General features: G+C 37.3%; 2 protein-coding genes and 1 non-coding gene across 3 annotated transcripts; 2 read left to right on the top strand and 1 right to left on the bottom strand.

Annotated features, from left to right (window-relative positions):
- Window positions 1-7,023: 7,023 nt before the first annotated feature.
- Window positions 7,024-16,742, bottom strand: LOC127791411 (DNA-directed RNA polymerase II subunit RPB2-like). The gene is made up of 26 exons (XM_052321279.1): window positions 16,326-16,742; window positions 15,483-15,704; window positions 13,826-14,116; window positions 13,038-13,235; window positions 12,807-12,871; window positions 12,507-12,593; window positions 12,084-12,204; window positions 11,955-11,999; window positions 11,463-11,600; window positions 11,317-11,389; window positions 11,138-11,214; window positions 10,831-10,938; window positions 10,624-10,740; window positions 10,228-10,383; window positions 10,054-10,158; window positions 9,837-9,962; window positions 9,687-9,764; window positions 9,488-9,583; window positions 9,285-9,400; window positions 9,114-9,183; window positions 8,970-9,023; window positions 8,733-8,876; window positions 8,240-8,539; window positions 7,608-8,030; window positions 7,384-7,505; window positions 7,024-7,259 (listed from the first exon to the last, which is right to left on the bottom strand). The coding sequence occupies exons 1-25, from the start codon at window positions 16,605-16,607 to the stop codon at window positions 7,389-7,391; spliced, it is 3,609 nt and encodes a 1,202-aa protein (XP_052177239.1). The 5' UTR covers window positions 16,608-16,742; the 3' UTR covers window positions 7,024-7,259; window positions 7,384-7,388.
- A 1,284-nt stretch (window positions 16,743-18,026) lies between these two features.
- LOC127792235 (CASP-like protein 1C3) lies at window positions 18,027-19,732 on the top strand. Its single transcript, XM_052322680.1, has 3 exons — window positions 18,027-18,374; window positions 18,479-18,581; window positions 19,271-19,732. Exons 1-3 carry the CDS (start codon window positions 18,205-18,207, stop codon window positions 19,487-19,489), a joined length of 492 nt encoding a protein of 163 aa, XP_052178640.1. The 5' UTR covers window positions 18,027-18,204; the 3' UTR covers window positions 19,490-19,732.
- Window positions 19,733-21,642: 1,910 nt separating this feature from the next.
- Window positions 21,643-21,723, top strand: TRNAL-AAG (transfer RNA leucine (anticodon AAG)). Its single transcript has one exon. It is a non-coding gene; the product is annotated as a tRNA-Leu (tRNA).
- Window positions 21,724-22,103: the final 380 nt, after the last annotated feature.

Raw genomic sequence — 22,103 nt, 5'->3', positions numbered from 1 at the left:
CTGAAAAAAAATATAAAATAAAAAATACTTAAAAATAAAATAGGTAGAGTATATGTAAAAAATAGTTAAAATTATAAAAGTTGAAATAAAATAAATAGGGGTGTATGTGAAATTAGTTTATAATTTATATGATATAAATAATATTTAACTTGTAAAGCCTAAATTCAGCCACTTGAATTGCATATTTGCAAAGGAATTTTAGCTTGCTAAAGGTTTGGAGCAGCTAGAAAGAGACCCATCATTGTCACTTGTTGTCGATTATTAACTATAGCCGCATCCTTTATTTCTATAGTAATCTCGAATCTCTTGCTTCTCGTTGTTGATCGCCAGTGCATTTTCCATCTTTATTAAGGTTACGATAACAAAAAGCGATGAAGCAACAAGAAGTAACGACGATCATGACAATCGAATGGGAGAGAGCAACACTATAATAGATTTTGCTATTAGTGACAATTTTTTAGTGATGTTATGAATTTTTGTCACAAAAAATACTCTTTTGATGAAGATATAAAACATAATTAACTTATAATACTGTATTAAATATTATTATAACATAATATAATATCACAATTACATTAAATATTTGTTTTATTTCATCGCAACCTTGGTTTGTTGCTTCCTTGGATTTGCCCTGTGTGGGGGAGAGAGGCATGTGCTCTTCCTTCACTTTTTCTTTTGACTAAATCCACTAAAGCTATTTAAAATTTATAATTTAGAATACTTAACTCATAATTTTAATTTTTATTTAGAATTCTGTTTGACATTATTTTTGAGCCAAAAAACTATATTCAAAAAAAGAAAATGGTTATGATACCCCAAATCTTTAATAATTATTTGAAAAACTATTATTATTAATTAATTAAAAATAAAAATGGATAAAAGTGACGCTGATTAATGATTTGAGAGAGAAAATAAAAAAAATGAAAAATATAATTATTTTCCGTACTCAATGTCTAATCTCAAATAAAATTTAAATTTATCTCTAAAAAAGTGTAAAAGCCAATCTGTTCATAATCTAAGTGAAGTTCAATTCATTTTTGAATCATAAAAGTAAATTAATCTCTAATTTATCTTTGAATCAATGAAGTAAAGTAATTTTCAAATAATTGAATTTTTAAATACATAATTCTTTCTGATGATGGTTTTTGGGACCGACCACCACGTGCTACCTCTGCGAATGGACCTCAGGAATCGAACCTCGGACTTGGCAATGTCGGACATCGGTGATAGGACCTACAAGACGATGGAGTGGCGGGCTAAGGTCCTCCGGGGTGGACTCTGACACTCAAATCAGTAGAATAAATGCAAGTAATAATAGTTGTAAGAGCTGTAGAGTTTGGTCATACCTGGTGAGGACTCTTGTCTTTTATATGCAGACCCGTTATGGGGTACCTGAGATAAACCGGTGATGAGCGGGGGCACGACTCTCGAGGATCTCGGTCAAGTTGGAACGGGTCTTGCGGCTTGGCCCGAATTTTTCGGGCTCCGCTCCGAATTGTTGACTTGCCACGTATCAGTCTCTCGAGCGATCCACGTGGCGAGTAAGACTATTGGTGCGCAGGGGTATTTTGGTAATTTTAGGTGGTGCCACATCATTTGCCCCCCACTCCTTGAGCCGAGCTGAGAATCTTGCTGGGTTGAGGAGTAGCTTAATTTCTAAGGTTATTTGACTGTAGATTTTTCTCAAGGTGCATAAGAGTATTTCTAAGTATGAGACAACCAAACCCCAAACTCTTGAGGTTAGTTTTTTTTTTTTTCTCTTTTTTTTTTTTCCTTCCTTTGCTTTTTCTATTTATATTATTTTTATTTTATTTTATTATTTTTTGCTTTTATCTTTCTTTCCCTATTTTTTTTTTTAAATTGCATCTTCTTCCCCGACTAAGCAAAGGTCTGCCTGGCCGAGGTCAGCCTTGGCCGAGCTCGACCATGGCTGAGGCGCGGCTAGGACTAACTTGGCCGCCCTCAGCCAAGGCTGGCCTGACCGAGATCGGCCATGGCCAGCCTCCTTTAGGGTGCTTGCCCCCTGCTCGCTTTACTTACTTTTTTTTTAATATATAAATATATATATATAGATATATTAGGTCGGCCATGGCCGACCCTTGGGGCTCTTGCCCCCTTTCCTTTTTTATTTGTTGCTTTTTTTTTTTTTTTTTTTTTGCTTTATTTTTTTTGGGGGGGGGGATATATATATATATAAATATATATATGGGCGCACATTAGGTCGGCCATGGCCGACCCTTGGGGCTTCTGCCCTTTTTTTTTTAATATATATAAATATATATATGTATTTTTTTTTCTTAATAATAACAAAATAAGCCTTGACTTGACTAACCCATTTCTTTGGCTTTTCTTTGTCGCAGGTGTGACTCGAGATTTTCCAAGGTAAGTCGCGCCTATTGAGCTCCATTTGGTTTGTGTCCAGTTGTGGTTTTCTTTCTCTAACCTTCTGCATTCCTTTAATTCGAGAACGAGTCAGGGCTCTTGACCCTTGGATTTTAGCTACTTCTGTGAGGGTGTTGATTTCCTTCCAGCCACTAGTCCATCTTTGGCTTATGGACGGTCTAGGGCACTTGACCCTTGGATTGTCGCCACTCCCACGCGAAGGAGGGTGTTGAGTTTCTTCCGGCCATTAGTCCATTTTTGGCTTGTGGACGGCCTAGGGCACTTAACCCTTGGATTTTTGTCACTCCCTCACCAAGGAGGGTGTTGAGTTTCTTCCGGCCATTAGTCCCTCTTTGTCTTGGGGACGGCCTAGGGCTATTGACCCTTGGATTGTCGCCACTCCCACGTGAAAGAGGGTGTTAGGCTCTGAATTTTTTTTTCTTGGCCATTAGTCCACATTTGGGGATGGCCTAGGGTTCGTAACCTTTAGATTTTAGCCACTTCCTCGCGGAGGAGGGTGTTGGGCTAGAATTTTTCCTTGGCCATTAATCCATCTTTGGCTTGTGAACGGCCTAGGGCTCGTGACCCTTGAATTTTAGCCACTCCCTCGCGAAGGAGGGTGTCGGGCTAGAGTTTTTCCTTGGCCATTAGTCCATCTTCGGCTTGTGGATGACCTAGGGCTCGTGACCCTTGGATTTTAGCCACTCCCTCGCGAATGAGGGTATCGGACTAGAGTTTGTTCGTGGCCCTTAGTCCACCTTTGGGGACGACCTAGGGCTTGTGACTCTTAGATTTTAGCCACTCCCTCGCGGAGGAGGGTATCAGACTAGAGTTTGTCCGTGGCCCTTAGTCCACATTTGGGGACGACCTAGGGCTCGTGACCCTTGAATTTTAGCCACTACCTCGCGGAGGAGGGTATCGGGCTAGAGTTTGTCCATAGCTCTTAATTCACATTTGGGGACGGCCTAGGCCTCGTGACCCTTGGATTTGTCTTTGGCGAAGTGTTGTCTTTTGTGAAATTGCTCTTAGATGGAGAGAATTCGAAGTATTGCCATTAGTCATAAAAAGAGTACAAAGAGGTTCTGGGAATTCCCTTGCTCATTGATAAAACTTCTTTAAGTTTTGCACATTCTAGGTATGCTTCAAGGGCTTGCCTTCCATGTCTTTTAGTCGATATGCCCCCGGACTTAAGGATTCCACCACCCGATACGGTCCTTCCCAGTTCGGAGTTAGTTTATTCGCGTCCCGAGGATGACTCACGTCAAACCGTCGTAATACAAGATCTCCTGGCATGAAACTCCTAGCGTGGACTCGTCGATTGTAGTACCTGGCGATGCGTTGGTTATACGCAGCTTTTCGAATTTGCGACAGGTCTCAGAGCTCATCCATCCCCAGTGGGCTGTTTTCCATCCATCCGGGACGGTGTCCAACTTTGCTCTCGAAAGCGATCCCGAGTAGGAGACCTTCTCCTATTATCTGACTTGGACTCAACTTTACCCGAACTCACGCCTTCTTGGCCAACGAAATCTCGGAGGTAACCCTGGTTGATAAGCTCCTGAATCTCTTCTTTTAATTGGATGCAGTCCTCTGTAACATGACCATGGTCGCGGTGGAATCGACAATACTTCCTTTTGCTTCAGGTGTTGGGTGGAGACCTCAGCGGTAGAGGACGCCGCAAATAATCCTTATCCTCCAATGCTAATAGAATCTATGCTCGACTGGCGTTGACGGAAGTATAACTCACAGGACTGCCATGGGCACCCCCAAAGCCCAGGCGATCTTGGGTTCGAGAAGGGCGATAGTCCATCTTCTGTTTTATCACTGCCTTTTTCTTCTCCTTCTCTATTTCTTTCTTATCAGGTTGTTCAGCCCGCTTCACCTTCATCACCTCTTCAGCATTGATGTATTTGTTAGCCCGTGTAAGGGCTTCTGTGAAAGTACGAGGTGGAGTCTTGGCCAAGGACTGAGCGAATGGTCCAGCCCTCAAGCCATTCTAGAGAGCCACCATTGCGATTCGCTAATCGAACTCGTCAATGCTCAATGCCTCCTCATTGAATCTAGCCACGAAATCCCTTAGGGATTCACCCTGGTTTTGCTTGATGTTTACCAGAGCCATGGAAAACTTCCGGTGGCACTTCAAGGGAGCGTAATGGGCTAGGAAGCAGGTCTTTAGCTCTTCCCAGCTATTGATGGAATGATGGGGAAGACAAGAGTACCAAGTCCGGGCATGACCTCCCAAAGTAGCCGAAAATGCCCAGCACCACATCGCGTCCGACCCCGATTGCACCAGCATGTGAGAGGAGAAAAGTTCTACGTGATCATAGGGGTCTATGCTTCCGTCATAGAGCTAGATAGATGGGATACGAAACCTTTCTGGTGGAACCTTTGACATAATGTCCTTGCTCAAGGGTTGGTTAGAGCCGAGGTGGGGTAGCTCTTCCTTTCCCTTTTTGAGTTCCTGGACTTGCCTCTCTAGGAAACGCAGTTGCCTCTCTAGAGAAGTCCCTCCTTCTCGTGAGGGGGAAGAAATAGATCCTGCCTCCTCAAATGGGTGGATTTCCTGACCCGACTGGTAGGATTGACGAGGCTCCCGAGTAAGAGGAGGCGACTGGTGCTCCGCCCGCTGAGAAGGCACGTGCGGACGATGTTGTTCATTCTGGTGTAAGTAACCAGTCAACAACTCTGTTAACTGTTGGACCTGATTCTCCAGCCTGGTGAGTTGGTCATCTGGCATTGGATTGGACGGAGGTGGAGGATTCTCCCCTTGCGGTGGGGCCTCTAGATTGGCACCAGCCTGGCTACGAGTCACATTCCTTCAGGGAGCCATGTTGTTAGTTATAGTAGGGAGCGAAATTCGTTTGATACATGTGGAAAGGCCAAGGTCAGAGGTGAAGAGTTGAAGTCCGAAGCGCGAGGCAGGGAAAGAAGAGGCTGGCGAGTCTGGACGTCGGCCCCACGGTGGGCGCCAAATGATGATGGTTTTTGGGACCGACCACCACGTGCCACCTCTGCGAATCGACCTCGGGAATCGAACCTCGGACTTGGCGATGTCGGATCTCGGTGATAGGACCTACAAGATAACGAAGTGGTGGGGCTAGGGTCCCCCGGGTGGACTCCGACGCTCAAATAAGTAGAATAAATGCAAGTAATAATAGCTATAAGAGCTGTAGAGTTTGGTCATACCTAGTGAGGACTCTTGTCTTTTATATGCAGACCCGTTATGGGGTACCCGAGATAAACCCGTGATGAGTGGGGGCACGACTCCCGAGAATCTCGATCAAGTTGGAATGGGTCTTGCAGCCCTGCCCGAATTTTTCGGGCTCCGCTCCGAATTGTTGACTTAGCACGTGTCAGTCTCTCAAGCGATCCACGTAGCGGGTAAGACTATTGGTGCGTAGGGGTATTTTGGTAATTTTAGGTGGTGCCACATCACTTTCTTTGAATTTTTTTTTTTTTTCAAAAAATAAGATTTTTTTATTAATTTTTTAAAAACTATATTTGTGGTTCTAATTTCAAAAATTAAAAATTACTTTACTTATTGGCAACAACCATGGCAAAAAATTGATGTAAACTATCTCTTGGCAACGAACTGGATTTTAAGTAATCATAATATTTAAAAATACTCATTTATTGTTTCCATTATTTTTCAAAATCTTTGAAAGCAAAAACAATCAATCAAATAATGCTGTTTCATCTTTTTTTTTTCAAAATAATAAAATGGAAAACAAAAAATTGACCAAAGTAGCTTTAAGAAATTTTTTATGAAAGAAAGAACAAAAAGAAAATAATATAATTTGTATAAGTTACACTTTTTCACTTTTTAAAGATTAATTTCAGTATTATAATCACTTTTTCAGCACATAAATCTATTTCTTTTGCCAAAAAAATGGTGTCAAATAGACTTTTCAGTCAAAAATAAAATTATAAAAAAATTAAAAATCCTAAATTATAAATTTTAAGGGGTTTAATACATTTTAGCCATTCATTTTTCTATTTGTTTGCTTCTTAGTTTTTTCTTAACTTCGTTCTAAGGATTTTGCAAGTATCTAGGCATGAGCAAGTGTTTGGGTAAATCGAAGTGACCCAACTTGTCTATTCGATTTGATTTATCATCGATAATGGTTTAATTCAATTATTTCCCTTAAGATTTTTTGTTATTAGGTTCGATTATTTTCTTCAAAAATTTTGATTATTTAGTTCAATTTTTTTAGTATTATTAATTGAAAAATCGAACTAAATCGACAACCCAACCCTCTTTTATTAGCTTGATTTGATTTTTTTTTTATAAGAATTTTAGTGGCTCATAATTTGAGTAGTTCGATTTCAGTGATTTTGATTAATTTAGATGATTCAATCAATTTGATTCAATTTAATTAATTAATAATTTTCAATCGATTCAATTCAATTATAATCATGTGCACACCTACAAGTATCCAATCATGTACTTGAGATGTGTGTATATTTTTCAAATTAAAAAACGTGTTTATATTTCAAGGATTGGTTGGATACAGAGAGAACAAAATGCACTATCTTTTTGAGTAATTCATGCAGTTAAGAATAAGAGTATTCACCCAATAGACAATCACAACTAAATTTGATAAATTGTAATTGTAACTTTCATTGTTAAAATATTTCAAATAAAAAGATTTTGAGGTATTATTCAAGTAGATAACATTATTTCCTGGATTGCTTTGTGAAGTTTAAATTAAAAAACATTATTTGTTAGCCCTGACAGGAAACTCACAAAAGGCACGAAAAGCTGGCCCACTAAGGCCCTCGTGGGTTGGCCCATGAAGGCATAGTGGGCTAAACGGCAGGACCCATATCTAGGGCCATCTTGGGCCTTTCTCTTTGAAACTTTCTGGCACTAGATGATCCTGCAATAAACCGAGTGGCAATGATATATTTGACGCCTCTAATCTCTAAATATTCTAGCTGTACAAATAGCAAGTCTGTCTACTTCGAAGTTTAAGGCCACCAAGAGCTAAGAGTGCCGAATACCTAGGCTATGCTCCTCTCTTCTTTTCTTCGGATAAGTTCGTTTCCTTTGTCAGCAACCTTGGGGCAATAGCCATGGCCATGAGCTCCTGAATAAGTAGCTTACAAGCGTAAGGCAGATGCGCCTGCATGAAGATCTCAAAATGTTAAAGACACAAATAAAAGGGAAGGATACACGAAAAGAAACATAAAAAAAAAAAAAAAAATCTTGATTAGAGGTCATCTACCTGAACGACATCGGTTTTGTTCTTGCAACCTCTACACTCGAACGAGTTCTTTTTAAGATTGGCAAGGGCAATTAAACCACACTTCACACAAACGTGAACTCTATACGCGTCACTCTGGTCAAACAGCCTCTCCTTGAGGAAGTTTGAAGCCCCGTGAGCAATGATGCAGTCGCGTTCCATTTCCCCAAATCGCAGGCCTCCATCACGAGATCGCCCTTCAGCAGGCTGCCGGGTGAGAATCTGGACGGGGCCTCTGCCACGCGAATGGATCTTGTCATCCACCATGTGCTTCAGCCTCTGGTAGTATGTAGGTCCTAGGAAGATCATCGCGGTCAGCTGGCGCCCTGTATGACCATTGTACATTGTTTCAAACCCACGCATTTGGTAACCGCATTTGTGAAGGGCTTTGCTGATATTATCCACCTAGGAGTAACGACACTCAATTGTTAGCTAAGAAGCCATCTTGACAAGGAATGCCTATTTAGACGTCAGCAGGTTTCTAAATTATCAAATCAGAATCTGCATGCCAATGACAAGAATCTGCAAAGTAATTAGACAAGCATCGTGATCTTCTTCCCGGGAATTCAATCTTGGAGCAACTTCAGATTTGATGCAGTAGTAATAGTACTTACAGTGACATCAGTGAAAGGAGTTGCATCTCCCTCCTTTCCCATGTGAGCAGCAACCTTCCCCATGATGCACTCAATGAGCTGACCGATTGTCATACGAGAAGGAATAGCGTGGGGGTTCACAATGATGTCTGGAGTGACGCCTTCGATTGTCCATGGCATATCTTCCTGTGTATAGGTCATCCCAATTGTCCCCTTTTGTCCATGCCTGCTGCTGAACTTGTCACCAATCTGAGGTATCCGGACGGATCTCATCCTCACTTTGACAAACCTCAATCCATCAGCATTTGTCGTCAACAGAACCTGGAAAAAGGAAGGGACAACCATAAGAACAAACAAATTAAAAGGAAAAGGGGAAAAAAAAATTTAAACCTTGCTCAAGTCAGGAGAAGCTGCTGAATAGAAAGTTCATGACAACGAATTGAACCAATTGTAGTATGTGTTTAAAAAAATTGCAACATAGATGAGGAATTGCAGCCTATGACTTCTGTTGTACCTGGTCCACCATTCCGGTTTCACTATGGCGTAAGCTAGTGCTATGATCACGACGCGTGTATCTTGAGCTTGGCCCCTGAGAATCATCCTGAGGAATTGGTGTCGTCTTTCCAATAATAACATCTTCACCTGAGACCCTTGTCCCCTAAGATATTAAAAGAAAAAGGAAAGATTATATGGCAATTTAGAGGCCGCATTCACAAGGATAAATGCTGCAAAATGTTATTCACAAACTTACAGGTGGGGCAAGGCCATCATCATCCAATTTATCATAAGATCCATGCCGCATTCCCTACAAACAGCAGGAGAGTTTCTCAAGCACTCCTATATAGAGGGGAAAGAAATTCACAGAACATTTAGATACTTGAAACGAAGTACTAACCATGGTGTTTTCCCTATTCGGACGCCCAAAGTCCTCTGCTACAAGGGTACCCATCTTCTTCTCCTCATCCCTATTAAAATAAATTGAAGAAGAGAAGCATGCTACACTAAGACAGATCCCAAGCAATTTCTGAAAGTATTTGAGTAACTATTGCAAAGTCATTTAATTTACCTGTATGAACGGAAGAAGAGAGACCTAAAGAATCCGCGATCAATTGAGGATTGGTTCATAATTACAGAATCCTCTTGGTTGTACCCCGAATAACAGGTAATTGCAACTATGGCATTCTTTTATAAGACCAGGTCAAGGACTAGTCGCTACACCAAAACTAAATAAGTACTAGAACAAGGAATAATTCTGGGATAAGTGCTTACAATTCCAGCTGGTAGCTCCCTAAAGTGCAAATGCTCCATGGCACGGGTAGTAACTAGAGGTTTCTGAGGGTAGTAGAGAACATAGGCTAGCGTATCCTGCATGAAGCAAAGAACATTGAAGTGCAATGAGGGATCAAAAAACGCATGAACTGTGAGATGGGAATCTCTTTTACATAAGAAAATGAGAATTTGCACCCACCATCCGTAGCTGGTAATTTGTAACGTATATTCCCATAGCTTGCTTCCCCATTGCAGATTGGTATGTATTACGTGGGGACTGCATTGTTTTACCAACTGATAAATGAGCTAGTCATTAAGTGTTTTCATATATTCTTAAGCAAAAACTGACCTGGTTATGATCAGGAAATGGTATGATAGAAGCACAAGCACCCAATATTAATGATGGATGAATTTCGCAGTGAGTATATGTTCCAGAGTAGGCCTCATCTGGATTGAGCCGTGAAGCTACAAGATCCTAAAAGAAATCACAAAAAGTGTAAATTCTTGGTGAAATCATCATAAATCTTTTTGCTAGAGGACCTCGGCAGTCACTTATTTCTACCTACATTTATTGTCATAGAAATCATAGTAGTCTCTTCTTCCTCTGTATCAACATACTCGATAAACCCTTTTGCAACAAGATCATGCCAACCACCATCCTCAGGGGACTCCTAGGAAAGAATGAATATTGTTAGTAGTACCAGAGGGAAAATTGACTATATGAAACACATTGTACACACCCTTTGCTGCAGAATAAGGATATCTTTCTTCTTTATCAACAGCTTTTGTTTTTCAACAATAAACAATGGTCTGCTACAGCGGCCATAGTCCGTATAAAGCCGAAGTTCTTTCAGATGAATATCTCTGATGACTCCAACTTCAGTGTTAACGTCAACCTGTTAATGGATTTCATTCATTTTATGTCCTTGAACTACTGAACAGATACGGAATCAGGGAAGGAAGAAGAAGAAATAGGTGAGAAGGATAATGAACAAAAATAAAGCTCTAAGCACACCAAAATCCAAGAAAAAAAAAAAAAAAGTACTCTAAATACTGAATAGGACAAATGAAACCACTCAAGTACTAGAAATTGCTAGTGGACAATATCAACCAGAAAGTAATACTAGATAAACCACCTGTCTTCTTAACTGTCTGAGAGTTTTCACCAAGAGTTCAGGGTTACGATGAATCCCAACCCAGGCACCATTAACAAAAATTTTGGTGGAGTCAGGAATTACTGCAGGAGATATTTCCTACAAGTTGAATAGACAAATAAGGCAGAATAACCTTGGTAAAGAAGAAAACTTCAAAGCCAATTAGAGTCACAGCAACTGCTCATCTACCTCAAAATTTTCTGTACTCCATTCCTCCAAGAACTCCAAAATTGGATTTGCCGCTGAACCTACAGTTATGTAGACCATCAGGGCAAGGTTCTTCACCAATCCACAGGCCTGATAAACCAGTTTCCAGCAAGAAGAAATTCAGAATCTACAAAAGTAACCTCAACAGCATCTCCGGCTTAAAAAAAAATGAGAGGTAACAGAAAGCAATAAAATGAAACAAAAAACAAAAATAGGAAGAAGAAGAAGGAAAAGAAAGACAAAATAAATAAAAGCAAAAGAAGAGAAAAGGATCATCCATGATTCGTACTTGTCCTTCAGGTGTTTCTGCAGGACACATCATTCCCCAATGCGAGTTGTGCAGTTGTCGCGGTTTTGCCAACTTCCCTGGTTACACGAGAATGAAGTCTTCCTCAAAACAAAATTTTAAAGCTAGCCAGCAACATATCAGTGGCTTTAACACAAAACACATCAAAGAAAGTACGACACCTTCACGTCCAATGGGCGAGTTTAACCTTCTCAAGTGGGAGAGAGTGGATGAATATGTTAAGCGATTCAAAACCTGTTCAAATAATGCACATCAAGGAATAAAAAAGATAGCAAGACGAAGAAAGTAAAATCAATGGGAATGCTACCTGTGATACTCCTGCTCTAGTGCCAGCTGCATTTGCTTGTCCCCAGTTCCCAGTAGCAAGAGAATATTTGAGGCCACTTGTTATTGTTTTCGCTTTGATTGCAAATTGCAAGTTAACATCCTTGCCACTGTCAACACACTGCTCCATCCCATGGAAATTACTTAGTTTCAACCAAGTGAAGCCTTGTGATTCTGACAAAAAATACAAACTGATCGTTTGGGTTTTTTTATTTTTATTTTTAAAGAACAGCTTCCTTCCCTAGAGTTTTGACAAGTGGAAAAGAATATCTTCTAAATAGAGTTGCTCTCTACTAGCACCCAAAAAGAAAAAAATCAATAATCCAAGCTTTTTATTTTTACACTTTCTATCTTTTGAAGGTTAAAAAAAAAAAGCATAGATTAAAACATGTATAGCTAAAAACTAAAATGCCTTAAAAAAAAAGGCCTAAATGAAAGAGCTGTTCCTGAACAATCCCATAATCCAACAAAATACCTTCTGAACATAGGAGTTGACATCCCTGGTTAACTTTCTGAACAACTGCATCAATTTAACCATGAAAATAAGAGAATGGAGCCTTCAAATTAATTGGAATAATATCCAAAAACTTTACAGGGAAAAGACCATTCGGAACAAGCCTCCAAGAAGAGGGCCAGCAAGGTCCAGTCTCTTATTTGCATAGTGATCTCTGTCATCTTCTGGCCTACGGCCAAGTGCGCAGAGTAAAAGCCGATGGATAATGTAGCTGGTCAAAGAACAATTCAGCAACATATTATGGATGAGAAGTCTTAGTAAAATAGTTATATAAACTCGATGTATAGGTGAGTCCATATATTTGATGACCAAGACTTGATCACGTCACCTAATAATTTCAGATTTGTCCAAGTAACTTGTTAAATAAAAATAAAATAAATTAAAAATTGGCCAAACCAGTTGTTGAGTGACGTCATCAAATTTTGACTTCGAATGCATTTGTTCACATATAACCCAAATATTTTCCATAAGAAAGCTAAGAACCAAGTCCAACGTGACTTTTTTTAACATTACCCAAAATAGTATGCTTTCTTAGTTTCAAAATACTCCCCAATGCCAACATGTGGAAGCATTTCTCTTTGGAGGATTTCTTTGGCATACCTGCAAAAGAAAGAAGCAAACAGCTGTTCTGTAACCAACTGTAAGCATAATCATATATAGACAGAAATTTCAAATACAATTATGAATCGTTAATACATATATAAGAAGAAAAAGATCTGCTAGACATGATTTAGAATTACAGAAAGTTCATTCATGCCCATTTACATAAATTTTCTGCACCAAGAATTAAATGACTATAGACCCAGAAACGACCTAATCCTCTTTTCTCGTGTGACTCCCACTGTGGATCCCCTTTTTCCAATATAGTCAAGTGCAACCTGCAAGAGCACACATATAAAATTATTAAACTCAAACTAGTTAATATTCGTTTATTGAGAATAGAAAATGTAGCATAAGAATTGATAATAACAAATATTCTACTATATCATTTTGCTAGTATCTGGTACAAATATTATGAAAAAAAATGTGATATTAACAAAATACCTGTTGATTTTGAATTACAAAAGCCTCTTCTAAGGATGGACGAAGCAACTCCATCATTTGAGTATCCTTAAAATCATAACATATGTGCTCTAGTATATCCTTATCTGCCACAAATCCTAACGCTCGGAAGACAACTATGATTGGGATTTCTGTCCGTATGTATGGAAGAGTGGCTCGGATATATTGCCCTGAGGCTCCCTGCATTTATATCAAACTTAAAACATTAGCAAAATGAACACAAATAAATAATGTAATTTGACTCTGTACAAATAGATTTTTTATACACAATTCTTGTAAGGAATAAAATGGCTAATCGTCTCATCAAGAAGCTGATCAAAGCAGCAGTTGGTAGCTGCCAAAATTTCACCATTGCACTATATTCTTTATGAAATTCTTAAGAAACATTCTGTATGTACTGCATCTTCTGTAATATAAAGCAACTGGATAATACATACGAAATAGAAACATTATTCATTCACTGAGAAAGAAGGGGGCCCGGGGGGGGGGGCGAACTGGGAAGCATTCCTTTGGTTCATGACAAAAACAAATTTTGTTCTCAAAAAAGTTTTATACAAAAAATTATACCAAACGAAGGTGAACATTCTGAGTCAAAATAACAGTTGGTTTGAGAGAAACATTACGCAGTGTACATCCCAAAGATCACATCCTGAATAATTTCATGTACAGAAGAGAATACTAGAAATTTCTGATTATACTAGAAAAATGTACTCTGGTCGCACTTTCTCAATAAAGGTATTATAAAAATATCGAATGCAGTGAAACATTACCCCTTTGGCACTTGTCCTAGCGAGCATCCTGACGAACATGCTGCTGGGCGGCCGGTTCTGGGACTCGGCCATGGACCGGACCTCGGCAACATAGGCATACTTGTTGGGCTGCCGTTTCTTGAAGACATAGACATGGTTGGTGCTCATCTTCTCCTGAGCAATCAGAACCTTTTCGCTGCCATTGATGATGAAGTATCCTCCTTGATCATATGGGCACTCTCCCAGTTCAGTCAAATCCTTCTCTGAGGTCTGGTACAAGCTACAGTAGCTTGACCGCAGCATTATTGGCACCTGAAATGAAGTAAGAAATAAGGAAACAAAAAGAATAGAAAGTACCCCAATTTACACCCAAAAGAATCGATATGGCTGTCGTTTTACTCAAAATCTCAATCAAATTAGACACGGAAGTATGAAAATTCAAAAAGGGAAACTAATGATATTCAACCAACATCTCTCTCAAGAATAACATTAATTATAGATCATTTGTATCATTTTTTAAAGAAAATATTATTGGTACGTCATTGTGTATATTTTGGACTACACAATGATATACCAATGTCTAAAATGTCATCACCCAAGGCGCTTAGGCATAATAAAATGAGAGTATGTATTGTTAGAGTAACTCACAGCTCTCCACTTATTTTTTCAATTCAACTAGCTCACTTATCAAACTCAAGAACACACTGATGGTAGAAACGCATAAAGGAAACACCACATAAACAGAAACACACACACAAAATAGCAAGATTTATCCTGGTTCGGTCTTGAAATCTAAGACCTACATCCAGACTGCTAGGCACCAACGAAATCCACTATCTTGAAACACCCAAGGGATGATTACAACGAGAACTTAACCCCTCCCATCCATATACACTGAAAGCTATAGAAAAACTAGGGAATATAAGCTACAAACCGGCCACTCCCTACCTCTTGCACTCGATCAATCCCCAAATCAAGACAGAAATCAGAAGCTATACTTCTAGAATACAGGTGCACCAAGACTTCTCTCTCTCTATTTCTTATCCACGACCCCTATTTATAAGATATAGGGATGCAGAGCACAAGATAGAAAGATAAAAAACTAACTAACCAACCGCCTAATTGAATAACTAATTCAAAAAATAGCTGTCTCCTTCTTGAAACAAATCTTCTAGAAGAGCAATTAATTCTAAAGATAAAACAGAAAAGATAATATGCAGCAATACAAAGATACATGATTTACATTTAATCTAATCTAATTCAAATGTCACAACATGTATGTCATTTATGTGCCTTATATAGTCTAAGGTGTACATAAATGATGTACAAATAGCATGACCCTTTTTAAAATAAAAAAGTTATGTAAGAAAAAATTAATAACTCTAAATATAAAAATAATATCGTTAGTGTATCATTTTGTTATCAAAAGTCATAATGTTACATATACCATAACAATATCCTCACAAAAATCTTATACAAAATTAAGAATGTCACCAAAATAATTTTATGTAAAAAAAATTCTTGCTTAGAACATTAGTCTTCTATATATAATTTAAGCTTAACACTATACGGAGCATTTTTTATAATTGTAATAGGTAGCATTGTACGAACAAATTTTTATACAAAATTTTCACACATTTTTATCCATCGATATTAGGATAGGAAACCATAAAATTACCTTGCCGATGAAAACTTTTGCAAACTCCTGGGTTTCAGTGACCTCCTCACAGTCATGGCCTTTCTTGACAACTCTCTTGATGACATCTACGTAGAGCGGAGAAGAGTAGGTCAAGTTCCTCAACCTTGCAGCCTTGGGAAAAAGAGATGAAGTCTCTCCATCCGACTCCGTCATCATCGGTTTACTCAGATATATCTGCCCGAAGCTGATCCGGTAGATTGTCTGCATCAACCGAGTTAGCTTCTTCAACTGTTCGAGTGTGATAACATAATTTCCTGCAAGAAACTAAATTGGAAATTTTCTCGAGAAAATACGGTTTCGATCATTTTAATTAGCTTATGAGAAAATTAAGTGCGAGGTTCTTCACCAAAATCGCCCGCTACTCCGATTGGCTTTGAAATCATTCCGTAATTACACAAACTCCGGAGTAGGTCGAGTTCCCTTGGAATGTTTTTTGTTTCCAAGACAAATGATTCTTTTCATCGTGCAATTTTGCTAGTACTTACTGTTCTCTATTTGGAGACATGCTGTTTCTTTTTTCATATTTTTATGTTAGATTAAAATAGAACATGAACAGGATGCATAATTTCCTTGGTGTGGAAATTTATAATTATTTTTATATATTAAAATTTTAATTTAAGAAAAAAAATGATGACAAATTTTACGTAGAGTTATGTAATTATGGTTTTCAATCATCAAATAAAAAGAAAATTAACAACCAAAAAATCTCCAGAATTCACAATGCAGTGGCGAGATGAAGATCAAACAAACTTGGATTTACGGCAGTTTGAAAAGAAGTAGCGTACGATACATATATGACGAAGATTAGGAAATGGAGGAGACCTCGACGGCGTCGGAGTGGCGGCCGGGATTGTGCTGGGACTCGGGGCGGATCTCGATGTCGGCGGACTCGTCGACGATCTCCTGCATCGTGTTCTGGATGAACTCGTCGAAGGAGTCAAGCTGCTGCCGCACCAGCCCCTTCTCCTCGAAGTAGGCGCTGATCACAGCCCACGCATCCTCCTGCGTGATCTCCTCCTCGTCGTTGCCGTAGCCGCCGTACTGATCATCCATGGCGTTCCCGTGATCGTTCTCGCTTGGATCGTACTCTTGTGAACCGTACATTTTAGCATCAATGGAAGAAAGAAAGAAAGAAAAGAAGCGTTCGAAATGTAGGTTTTGAGGATTTTGGAACCCTAGCTAGCTAGTGTGGATTCGCTTGCGTGCTATTCGATGTTTCAGTTATCAATCGCGTCGCGTGAGGTAGCGTTTTCATGGCAGATTTGGTGGGATTTTGTGAGACGATGTTATTTGTACACACAGGAGGGTGCTTTATATATTTATCAAATAAATTAAAATATTTTTATAAAGTTATTAAATAATTTTTAAAAATTATAAAAAAAATGTTTTTAATCTTTGAGTGCGTTGAAATTTACCGTACAAATAGCATTAATTTAAGTTAATCACGTATAATAAAAATATATTAAATTTAATAATAATATTTTATATTCATTATAATAATTTTTTTCTGGGACACTAATAATTTGTTAGATAAATGGGTATACAAGGAAGTCACGCAGCGGCAGGTCATTTTGATTGCATTAACTGAATAAGAAATTATCAGTACATAATGATGGTTTCATAATGTTCCTAGAATATTAATGCTACTATGCTTCGTTTTTCTGCAATATTGGCATTCAAATTTAGGAATGACAATGAGATGGGGAGCTTATTTTTTATTTTAAGAGCTCTACTCCTAGAGAGAGTCAGAGTTACAAAAAAAAGAGCAAAAAGGTAAAATTGCCCTCTCCCCTTCTATGGATTGCCGTCGCCCCTGCTTTTTTCCTCTCCTTTCCATGGCCGCTACTCTAGCCTTGCTGCCACCCTTGCCTCGTCACCCTCGCCTCCGTCACCTTGCTACCATTGTCGCCTCGCCTCACCGATCGTCGCTGCAACAGATCGGCAAGGCGAGGTAGTGAGGCAACGAAGACGAGGTGAGGGTGGCGAGGCAACGAATACGCAATGGCGAGGCGAGGGCAACAGCTATGGGACGGAGATGAGAGAAGCAGGGGTAGGGGTTATCCATGGGAGGGGAAGGGAGACAACAGGACGAGGGCAAAATCATCTTTTTGCCCCTTTTCGATAATCTTGTCGGGCTTTCTAGCATTTTCTTTATTTTAACTTTGTTCTTGAATTTGAACAAGGAAAACAAATTAACTTTAATCATTGCCTTATAAGATTTAAGAATTATGATAAAAAAAATAATATTAGCAATCATAACCCATAACGATGTTAACAGTTTGAAAGAGGCTAAAGAAATCATGTGTTATTATCTCTTTTACTTAGTATATTTTTTTAATAAGAATGTGACACATGATCACTTTTAATATTATTTACATATTAATTAAAATTAAAATAATATTAAAATAAAAACGTAATTTACCCAAACAATTTGAAAATGAAACTGGGAATACAAATTTACAAGTCACAGCTAATGGCTTCAAAGTCCAAATCCATGGCTGAACCGATTTGAAAACTAGTACCGAACAGAGCGAGCAGTAACAGATGGTTGAGAATCCCAACTACCAACAGCCATAAAGTATGAATACAAGTCCATCTGCCTTCCTAACCCCCAAGCTTTCCCACTCCAAGAAACTCCACCGCCATTTCCTATTAAACTCCCTCCAAACCCTAAATTAATCCCCACAATCAGCAAGCAGCAATGCAGCTCCCCGCCACGGCCAAGACCCGGAGGATCTGCACCTCTCTGCTGAGGCTTCTCGCCGTCGGCTCCACGGCGGCGGCCGCCATTGTCATGGCCACCAGCCGTGAGAAGGCCAGCGTTTTCGCTTTCACGTTCGAAGCCAAGTACAGCCACACCCCGGCCTTCAAGTAAGTAATTCATTTGATTTGATTTTATTATCTTTTCGTCCTTGGGGTTTTCAATTCTTCTTCGGATTCTTTGTTTTGATGGCTGATCGCCGATTGCATTGCAGGTATTTCTTGATTGCGAATGTCATTGGGTGTGTCTACAGCTTTCTGGTTATTCTTCTTCCTGCGGAGGGTCCGTCGTGGCGATTCGTCGTCGCCCTGGATGCGGTAACTATGAATAAGCGTCTCATTCGTATTTGAATTCGAATTCAATTGCCCCTTTTGGTTTTGGGCACCATAATCAGACGGGTCCCAATCTCCCAATTTCAGTTTTCCTCCGATCACATTCGCATGGAGAATTTGAGATTTGGTATAAATTATGGGAGCATCATTCATTTTTCTAAAAATTATGTTAAATATTTTTACTATTTAAAAGGGATATCAAATTATTCAAATCGGATTTACATTGTACGAAATATCTTGGGATTTTATAAAATTAGATAATGTTTCTATCAATTATTTGATCAGACAGAAATAAGTGTAATTTTTAAAAATATGTGGGATATACATTTTTATGTAGTGAAACCCTAAAACAATTTACCCAATTTAAAAATGATGCTTTTAATGCACTTGCTAGAAAAAGCACCTTGTCTCCAAATTCACATGAAAATTGGGTGCACATCAAACACGTCTTAAGTGATATCATATTTAAAGGTGAAATAATGTTATATATGTCGGACAACATAATATTTATCTGACACAGATAAAATCAGAAAGAGGGCGTAGACCTCACCCCTTATATGCCAAGGTCTGATTTGGGAAACATTTTTATATAATACCTTTATTGCATTAATCAATCTAGACAAGACAATAACAACCCTTTAAAATGGCTCAAACGGAGTGGACATGTCTTGTAGGTAATCACCATGCTACTGACATCAAGCATATCAGCGGCCTTGGCAGTGGCTGAAGTGGGGAAGAAGGGGAACTCGTATGCAGGGTGGCTACCCATCTGTGGCCAAGTTGAGAAGTACTGCCACCATGTGGCGGGAGCTCTGGCTGCTGGTTTTGCTGCTGTGATACTCTACATGTTGCTGCTGATCTATTCCATCCAAGCTGCCCTAAAGATGTCCTAATCAACATCACCAAACCCCAAATTTAGGATTAATTCTCAAGTCAAGAGAGCTTTGTGAAATATTATTGATGGAAGAGATGGATCTTGTTGAGGTAAGGCAGTTGATGCAGAGATTAGATTAGGAGCTGAAAGGCCTGCAGAAAATTAAATTGCCAGTTGGGTGGGATATTATGAAAGGGCTACTGTGTTTGGGACTGTGATTATACGTTGAACTTGAAGAGTTTATTTGGTGGTTTTTCGTGAATTTGTTGGTGAAATTTTCCAAAGTCAATATCTCAGAGCCATTTTAGGCTTGTAAGGGCAAGGGTTGGACACAACAAGAAGTTCCGCCTCTCACCAAGCCTATGTTAATAAATGAATTAGGAAATGATATAATATTAACCTACGTTGGAAATAAATTTTAAATAAAAATGAAAAACAGTATTTTTTTTAAAAATAAAAAAATGCATGAGAAACGAATAAATAAAAAACTATAAAAAAATTTATAAATATAATTTTTAATATAAAATTATAAAAAAATAGTTATTCAAAGAATAAATATAAATTTTATAATGCATTCAAATAAATTTAAAAAATAAATTCTGAAAAAATTAAAAATTTTATGTCAGAGACAAATCACGGATAGAAATGTGTTTTTAAATTGAAAATGTATTTTTTATATTTTTTTAATATTACAAATCAGTCTTAAAAAGTTTTTGAAATTGCAAAAATAGTCCAAAATTTTTTTTTAGAGTTTCAAAAATGGGAATGTTTTGAAAATAGCAAAACCACGCTCCAATAAGTTTTCGTGCATCATAGATAGTAATATATATAAGTTATTATTTTTATTTTGATAAAAATATATATATATTTTTTTATATTTGCACCTTGTGAATTTTTTTTTTTTTTTTTTTACTTTCTTTTACTTTGGCCTTTTAGCCTTGAAGGCAAATATTTATTGGAATGAAAAATTATATTATTAGTCTTTAAACTGTACAATATGTAACAAATTACTATTGAACATTAATTTTCATCACCATAATTATTAAATTTTAATTGTTTTCATAATTTAGTAATTCTTTTGACTTTTCATCAAATTTAGTTAACAAAAACTAAAGTGATATATATTAATAAAAATTTAAAAATCATTTAATGTTTAAATTTAACATACACCCTACAAGTGATTTTTAAATTTATATTAATATATATCATATTAATTTTTGTTAATAAAAATTTAAAAAAAAAAAAGAAAAAAATTGAATTGTAACAAAAATTAAGACATAGTAACCAATTTATTACTATACAAAATTTAAGAATTAATAATATAATTTACCATTTATTACATCTATAAAATCGTGTTTTTTGCATGTATATCTAAAAGACAACTCCTAACCTCATAACTCTTGCAAAATTTATAGTTATATGTTTTGGAGGTTGTCATACAGAAATTTGGTAATAAAATGCTTAAGAGTAGGGGTTAAGTCAATGTTGTCCCGCCACTTATTGAGGCTTAGACTGATCTAAAATTTTTATTAGGTCATCACTTATGTTTACAATGATCTAAAATTTTTATTATGTCATCACTTATGTTGCGTTAAATATTTACCTAAATTCAATTACTTTAATTATAAAAAATTTAATTAATAAATTTTAATTATAATTTTTGATAATTTAATTTTAAATCCTCACAAAGAATTATTGTAAGGTATTGAATAAATTATATTAACTTTCATTATATTTATATTACTATATTATTTTTTATATATATTTTTAATAAGTTTCGCCTTTATTAAAAGAAAAATTCCGACTCCACCCCTGAAAGAGGAGTCCTAATTCCCGTTTGGGAGAGAAGGAGATGATAAGGGAAAAAAATTTGGGGGTGAGCTACGTAAATAGATGAAATAAAACATTATTAAACAGAAAATGCCTATTATACCCTTGCAAACAAAATTATGAAAATAGGAAATATATGAAAGGAGTGGGAACTGAGGGACAGATTCGTCCATACGTTATAATACCATTTTTAATCTATCTTCTTTCCATTCACTGTCTCCTAATTTTGTTGTTTAGGAGAGACCAAAACTATTGATTTGAAAAAATTAGATGGAAACTCTTTCCAAGTCGAGAGCCTTTCCAAACAATTAGTATTGATCGGTTAAAATCTCGTCCAGCAAAGTGGAGATGGCCGAGTTGGTCTAAGGCGCCAGATTAAGGTTCTGGTCCGAAAGGGCGTGGGTTCAAATCCCACTTTCCACAAAATAAATTTTTTACTTTCAAAATAATAATATTTGAACGGTCTTAGAAGATGGCATAAGATTTTCCGAACGTAATGGCCAATAGCCAAAGCGTCCCTTCCTGCATGATTGGGAAGATTTCTTTTAAAAAATATTTTTTTAATTTTATAATTAAATAATCATAACATTTAATTTTAAAAATTATGTTTTTTTACTGCTTTTAATTTATAATATAAAGTTAAAAATTCAGTTTATTTATTTTATAATTAAAGATCTAATCATTGATTAAAAATTAAAATTTAAAAATAAAAACTATTTTCTATTACTAAATAAGCCCATAGAATTCAATTATGAATAAAAAATAGGAGAAGAATTAGAAATTTTTTTTATAAAAATAAAAAA

This window comes from Diospyros lotus, chromosome 15, assembly GCF_014633365.1.
Source record: "Diospyros lotus cultivar Yz01 chromosome 15, ASM1463336v1, whole genome shotgun sequence".
Classification (NCBI taxonomy): Eukaryota; Viridiplantae; Streptophyta; class Magnoliopsida; order Ericales; family Ebenaceae; genus Diospyros; species Diospyros lotus.
The sequence above is the reverse complement of the archived record's forward strand: the minus strand, read 5'-3'. Positions and strand labels throughout refer to the sequence as shown.

Bases quoted from the DNA above. Each gene is read 5' to 3' on its own strand.
- LOC127792235 (XM_052322680.1), top strand. From the start codon at position 18,205: ATGCAGCTCCCCGCCACGGCCAAGACCCGGAGGATCTGCACCTCTCTG. The intron at 18,375-18,478 runs GTAAGTAATTCA...ATTGCATTGCAG, and splicing joins AGCCACACCCCGGCCTTCAA to GTATTTCTTGATTGCGAATG. The intron at 18,582-19,270 runs GTAACTATGAAT...CATGTCTTGTAG, and splicing joins TCGTCGTCGCCCTGGATGCG to GTAATCACCATGCTACTGAC.
- LOC127791411 (XM_052321279.1), bottom strand. From the start codon at position 16,607: ATGTACGGTTCACAAGAGTACGATCCAAGCGAGAACGATCACGGGAAC. The intron at 12,872-13,037 runs GTATTTTGTTAA...GTGCTCTTGCAG, and splicing joins TTGTAATTCAAAATCAACAG to GTTGCACTTGACTATATTGG. The intron at 9,024-9,113 runs GTTAGTACTTCG...TGCTGTTTGTAG, and splicing joins CGAATAGGGAAAACACCATG to GGAATGCGGCATGGATCTTA.